Source organism: Ruditapes philippinarum, unplaced genomic scaffold (genome assembly GCF_026571515.1).
Source record: "Ruditapes philippinarum isolate M1 unplaced genomic scaffold, ASM2657151v2 ctg1035_1_1_1_1, whole genome shotgun sequence".
Classification (NCBI taxonomy): Eukaryota; Metazoa; Mollusca; class Bivalvia; order Venerida; family Veneridae; genus Ruditapes; species Ruditapes philippinarum.
In genome coordinates, this window is record NW_026862191.1 from 173,778 (window position 1) to 181,296 (window position 7,519).

The following is a 7,519-nucleotide window of genomic DNA, read 5'->3' on the forward strand; positions in this document are numbered from 1 at the left end:
GAACTATACTTAAATTTTAACAAAGGGTAAACGTGACATTTTATAAGGTAACATTGGCCCAAATTTTAAAAAGATTTTTTTTATTTTTTTTAGGGGGTATGTTTTGTGAACAAAAAACGGTAACTTTGTTATAAATATCTGCAAGCATATTAGGAAGTACAATAGCTACATGTAAACAGGATTATAATGTGAAGTTTGTTGTAATGTTAGTTTCTGAGCTGTAAGTAATTTAAAGTTTTCGATTGGTCATGATATAGGACATAATTAGTCATGTATGTTACAAATATGCTACAGTTTATTGTAACATGTAAATAATAATGGCATTTTCGATTCTGCTCTGAATTCTATTTCTATTACAATTTAATCATTGTTGAAAACATGACATTTTATGTATGAGGGGTATAATTATTTTGTTGAGGAACATTTAGTTACTAAACCCAATCCCAAAATGTACTTCGTAAATATTGTTCACTTGTTAAATGTTAAGTTGAATAAATATGTTTAAACCAACTAAACATGCGTAAAGATATTGACTAGATATATGTCATGAATGATTGTTCGCCGTAATGTTCATCTTTATACAGACTGCACTGAGACTAAACTGAGTTTAAACTTCATTGACATATAAATCTTTGATAAGCAGCTACTTATCTTAAAGAAAACCAAAACTAACATGGTCTAAAACAATGTTTACCATTCTTTATTCTGGAATTGGCTCATGAACACCGGTTAAGAAATATGCAGACGCATTTTATAGTATGGCTTTTTACGTGTTTTGCAATTATATCAGGTAAAACTTTGAACTTATAAAAGTTAATAATTAGCAGTTAATTATTTACCTTGTAAAGATAAAAGATGGGGATATATTATTTTAAATGTATGAAAAATTTCACAAAATTGCAATGTGTTCCACGAGCATGTAGTGAAAATGTGAATAATTTCTCATTTTGTTGTGAGCATTTTTACGAACATCAAACACAATTTCCTTATACAAAACAGTCCCCGGGAGATGCTTTGGTAGTTTAGCACGGAGGAAGGTAGTCTGGTACTGGTGTAACTCTCCAGGAACGATGGTTAGGAAACTACCCGCCTATATGACTGAAATGCTGTTGGAAAAAGGCGTAAAATGAAACAAACAAACATACAAACAAATATACAAAACAGTGACTTTTGACTGTTTTCATTAAAACAGCTAGGGCAAAATACGCAGATATATAATGTTAGACGTCAGTTTATAATTATCATGTGGCGTCACTTATTAATAAACTATATTGAAGTGGAGTAGTTATATTTGAATCGAGAAACTTGCCATAATAAATAAAATGCAACAAATATTTTTTAACAAAATTTAAAGTTTATAGAATCATACACATTAATATGTAGACAATAAAAACAATGGCAAAGATTTATCTCGCCTATGTTATGAGTGTTATGAATTTTATTTCAAGGAAATATAGCTCTGACGTCAGGGAAATATTTCTCCGCTAAATGTAGTTCAACATATTTTTATCAATTACCCTTGTAATAAGTATGTAAGAATTGAAAAAGATATTGACTTTTCGTGCATTATAGTATAATGATGGACGGTATATCGTAGATTATGCTTTTTTTATTGATCATATAGGCTTATCTATGTAGGCCTTATAGTGATTATATTACTCTACAACAATGCACTCAAAATTGATATCTATATTTCCGAAATATATTATCAAATGTATACATGTACAAATATATTACATAAAAATTTATAGTTGTGTGTGTACATTTTATTGATAGTGTACCAAGCATGTGATCCTGGGTGGAAATCATTCCAAGACTCTTGCTACCAATTCTTCACGGAGCTGAAATCTTGGCCGGATGCCAAGGTAGGCCTTACTGTGGCATTGATACAATAATACCTGAACCGTGTCACAACAAAACCAACATAATGGGTTTGCGACCAGCATGGATCCAGACCAGCCTGCGCATCCGCGCAGTCTGATCAGGATCCATGCTGTTCGCTTACAAACCCTATAATAACTAGAGAAACTGATAGCGAACAGCATGGATCCTGATCAGACTGCGCGGATGCGCAGGCTGGTCTGGATCCATGCTGGTCGCAAACCCGTTATGTTGGTTTTATCATGACACGGCTCACCTTTTTGAGTCAGTATTATTAGATCACGATGTGACTATATTAACTGTTTATCAGTCTTCACATAAATGCATGTATTTGATTTGCTAAAGTACGTTTCACATGAGGTCTGTAAAAAAATATCGACTCGTTAACTATAAATTTATGACGTAATATTTGAGAGGGTATGGCGCATTTCGATGGTATACAGAAACTAAAATGTATTCTTCAGTTTTGTTGAGCTAAAGAAGCTTATATATGTATGTATAGTTTCAACTATAACTATATTGTTATTAGAGCATTGCTTGCCTTATTCAATGACAGACGATAAAAACATATGTGTCAATAATATCTATATAACTGTAAAGTCGGCTAGATAATTATCTCATGAACACTAACTTGCTTGTCAGACCATTAAAGCTTATTTGTATCATAGTTCTTTCTGTTGAAAATGTGTCAGAGTTAAATCGTATACATATACATGCACTGTGCGTTAACTGAAGTGCAGGTATATTAGTTAACCGCACTCCAGAGCATGCCCGTTGATGGGCTCATTTTTTCTGGGGTTTGCTAATTGTGATGGCGAGTAAAGGGAAATTTATAGATATATAATATTCAGATGCTCATTCATTGGTTACTTTTTTTCTGGGGTTTCATATTGTGACAAGAGGGAACGTGTTTTTATGTTTGACTATGATACAAAAGGGAAAGATCATCAAAACGCTCAGCAATCTAATTGATACTCGAGGGATATGCCCCCTCGTACATATCAGATAGCCTCGTGTTTCGATGCTAAATCCATTACTTATTAGATCATTTCATATCATTTGATTTATGTTGAACTCATTTTCTAAAAAAAAACATGCAAAATTTGAAATTTGATGAAAAAAATATTTGACGTTCAATCACTTATCAAATTATACAAACTAGAGTCAGTCTCAAGAATCAGTCTGAAGATAGTAGTACATATAATTCTATGACATTGAGGAAAGGCAGAAACCTTTATTAACAAATGATAATCTTTAGGAATCATCTGTTTTAAAACTGTTAACATGTTAATTTTATATTCATCATTATACGTTTATTTCTTTTAATCTTTAGTTTTTCTATATAAGTTACTGAATGTGTATTAAACTATATCGGGTAGCCTGCCATCGGCGGAATTTTCGCTAAGCAGTGAAACAGTTCTATAGTAAAATTGTAGTCTAATGTTTTATACACAAATGACGTATACACAAATGACGTATACACAAATGACGTGCATTGAATAACAATGGCACTTCTCACCATATAATTTCAACCTTTTTTGTAGCAAATCTTGTCATTTAAGCTTGTCGACTTTAAAGATGTTGTTTAATATGATAATAGCATATGCAAGCTATGTTTATTCTATTCTTTGACAAATGTTTTTACATCAAGCGAGATTATAATTTCCAGGGGAAACATGCTATTTTTATTACAGGCGCATTGCGAGTCTATAGAATCACACTTGGTAATTGTGATGACCAGTGATGAAAACAATTTCTTGAAGTCTTATCTCCGTCAAATCCGCCACAGTAAGCATGTTTGTATTCTTCAAATTCAATGTGTGTATATACGTAAGTGATACAGCGTTTATAATGCAGTGCGTATATGCGCATTAATGACTTTTGTGTATAAACGTATGGTTGACAGTAAAAACAAATATTGTTAATTTTTAAAATTGGTGAATACCACAATTCATCAAATTTGCCTGTTACCTGTTTTTAAAATATTACATACTAGTTGTGACTTTTAACAACGGTTTAGTTTGTATATTATGTAATGAATTCCAAAATGTATATCTATTTCTTCGTGTCAATGTCTCGGACAAACCATCCAATTATCTTAACATGCATTCTCAACATATTTAATAGTACAGTACTACACTATGTTAAAACAATATAAAACTGAAAAGCGTTACAATACTTAATTTGATAGATCAAATAGTTATTTTTAGCATCGTCTTCTTTTATGGGATAATGCGTTTTAGGAATGTAAAAGTTTGTCATTCATTACCTCACGTTTTGAATAGTGCATTCGTTAACGATATTTTTAACAAGATGTTATAATTTAGCTTAGTTTTCTTATTATAGCTTTTTTTATAAAAATATTTGAATTAATTAATTATGTGATTAAATATTTAATAATATAATTGAAATATTAAGTTATGTATTAATTATTTAATTTTATTATTTTAAAGTTGAAGCTGATTATTATTATTACATTAAATATTCTAATAACACATTATTTTGGTAATTAAAATTGGGAAATTCTAAATGAAGAATGGCAAAGTAAATTTAGATCTTGAGTTGACCTTTAATCATGAACTCTTTTTTCCAAAAAGCCCAACATATAGACCAAGTTTGGATGGATGGTGATGATTTTAAATCAGAAGGCAGTTGGATCTGGGATAACACTGGAGAAAAGTATGTTTAGCTTGGCTTTTACACAGTCTGAGAATCTTATTGTTACTAATATTTCTTGTGTTAGTTTTCCTTCTTGGTCATTAACATTGTAAACATGAAAAATCCTCAGGTGGTGACCGGGTTTTGAACTCCGGCCCTCTCAATACTCAACCACGTCGCTAAAGGGTTAATGCTTTTAGGATAACTGACTTACGTTTAAAATATTAGAAGGGAGAAACAATTTATCTTTACCGCTGTTGTTGTTTCCTTTAATTTAAAGATATACTATCATAATCTTTTCGTAAAATACTTTTATTGCAAACAATTATTGAAATCTAGGAAATAAATTTTTACTCAATGAATAATATCTCTTATCTTAACAAGACAACACAAAAGCTCTATTCCATATGACTTGTCTTTTCTAAATTTCTAAACAAAAAGAGAAAAAGTCAGTTATATAATGACCATATGTTTACATACTTCGTTACCTTTATTGTCTAGAATTTTAAACGTAACGTATCCTCACAGTCTGTACTGAAAACATTGAAAACATACAATTAAGATGTAAAAAGAGGCATTTATCAGTATTTTCAAATATCAATTTTGAACATGATATAATTCTTATGTGATTTTGACGCGCAAATATATCTTCGTCTCCGCGTGGGCTATGGTATTGTTGGTTGATAGAGATAAATTAAAATGTCATAGAGGAGGGGAATTAATTAAGAGAAATGGTCATCTCTTTATTGTGTAATTTAAGTTTATATTTATGAAACGAAATAGTGTTTGTAATTAATTACAACCGTTCACTTTAGGTTTGAAATACTTGACTGGGGACCCGGGGAGCCAAACCAGAACGGTGGAGAGGAGGATTGCGTGTCTTTTTATTCACACGACAACTTTCGGTGGAATGATGAACACTGCAACAAGAATTTCAATTTCCTCTGTGAATATGAGTAAGTTGGTTTATCCATTATGCATGTATTGTCAGTTTTTCAACATTTTATGTTATATTTGTTTATTCTATACTGAAGGTATGAAAGAGGGGGTAACCGGTATCGACATCACTTTAAATTATCAGGAATGGGTGCAGGTTCTGAAATAAAAGGGTCCAGTCACTTATACGGTGGTCCAATCAAGAAATCATTGTGTCCGACATATACTTACTGCTGATCAACTCCTTACTAAATTTAATAAATCTATTATATAACAAAACTGTGTGTACTGCAAGGGTTTTGAATTGTGTATAATGTAAAGCAAGATTTATGAAGCCAACATTATAATTTGATGTACCTGAATGCAAGAACTTGAGAATAACCATTTAGTGGTATATTTTTGTAGGATCCTGTGTCCGGTAAATCCTTTGGAATATACCTTTAAAGATATGTCAAAATACATTATCTAAAAAGTGTAATAAAACGGCAAAACTTTCAGTTATCATAGTTACTTTTCACGGTATTGTTAAGCATTTGTAATTTGATAACCTTAGAAAACATTATACATGCGGACGTAAACTGAAAGCTTAAATAATATAAACTGTCAAACAAAAAAGGAAAAAAGGAAGGTGTTTACTGGTGGCCGTTCCATTTAGCAATGAAAATTGATATATTTGATGGTTAAAGTGAATTTTAATGAAATTTAATAAGACCTGTGTGTTATAATATGTTTTATATATTTCAGACTGTACACCAATGAATCCAGTATACTAGGCTGATATATGTTTTGGTGAATTATCTAATATCTGAAATAAAGGTGAATCACACAAGACATGTCCATTATTATAAGACAAATGGTAAAAATGTAGTTTTATGACTAAAAGAAACCATTACAAAATATAATAACGGAATAAACCTGGTGAAATATTCTTATATTTTGGCAATTATTGCTTCAGCTATGATGGCAAAATAACCGGGGAGTTCTACTGCTAGAAAACAATCTCTAACAATCTAACAACAGTAATATACATTATATCTATAGTCTGATTTTATTGACATGTCAATTGTGAATACATTATAGCTAGCAATCATCTGAAATTTTCGATACCACTTCGGTTCTGTCCGTATATATTACGAGAATTAATTTGGAGTATATGACTTATGGTTTGAAAAGTCACACTATGTTCTGGTTATATCCGCAATAGCACAGTCGGTTGAGTGATTATCTCATATATTAGAGGTCTATGGTCCGATCCAGACTTTTGCCATTGTTTTTAGATCCATTCTTTCTTTAAAGATTATGGCTTGCAAAATAGTCTAAGCGGATATGGAACAACTTAGAAACACAGATTTGTCTGTTTTGTATTGAATTTTATGGCATTGAAATGACATTTATTGATTTAAATTTTAATTTTTAAACAATGCTATTTAAAAAGTCTAGGTCTTTGCAGAACATATAAAAAAACAACAAAAAGAACAACTTTAAAAAATAAGCATACCTTCAATAATGTGGCAAATGTAAATAAGAAAAATATATAGACACACGAGGTCAAGATCTTACAACAGGTGGGACATTTTCAAGTTATAAACCGGTAGTTTACCCGATTGCGCTATAGCGGTCAGTATAGTTATTTTATAGAGACAAATTAAATTTGATCAAATCTTACTGAGTACATCTCACGAAGTTTACCGATCAATTATCGAAGATTAATATATTGTGTGCATTGACCGTGTAATCAGTATGCAATTGATAGGTTAATAAAATCAAACAATATCAAGGGATGTGTATTTAGTATTGTCCAACAACATTGACCTGGCACTCTTGCATTTGACCCCATAGTCGGTAAATTCCGTAAACGTTGCAATCTATTGTAAATCGATATGAATTGTTAAATGATCTAAATTACAAATCCCTCTTGGCACAGTCGTTAAGTGCTTTCACTTCAAGAATATAGACGCACACTCGTAGGTTCGAATCCTGGTTCAGCCACATTTATATTTTTTTCTTATTTTAAAATTGCTATTTCTCTCTTAAAATCGTCAAA

General features: G+C 31.1%; 1 protein-coding gene across 1 annotated transcript; it reads left to right on the top strand.

Moving 5' to 3' along the window:
- The first annotated feature begins 637 nt into the window (after positions 1-637).
- On the top strand, positions 638-6,306 carry LOC132718218 (perlucin-like). Its single transcript, XM_060701862.1, has 6 exons — positions 638-790; positions 1,777-1,865; positions 3,576-3,669; positions 4,479-4,560; positions 5,355-5,495; positions 6,220-6,306. The coding sequence occupies exons 1-6, from the start codon at positions 739-741 to the stop codon at positions 6,251-6,253; spliced, it is 492 nt and encodes a 163-aa protein (XP_060557845.1). The 5' UTR covers positions 638-738; the 3' UTR covers positions 6,254-6,306.
- Positions 6,307-7,519: the final 1,213 nt, after the last annotated feature.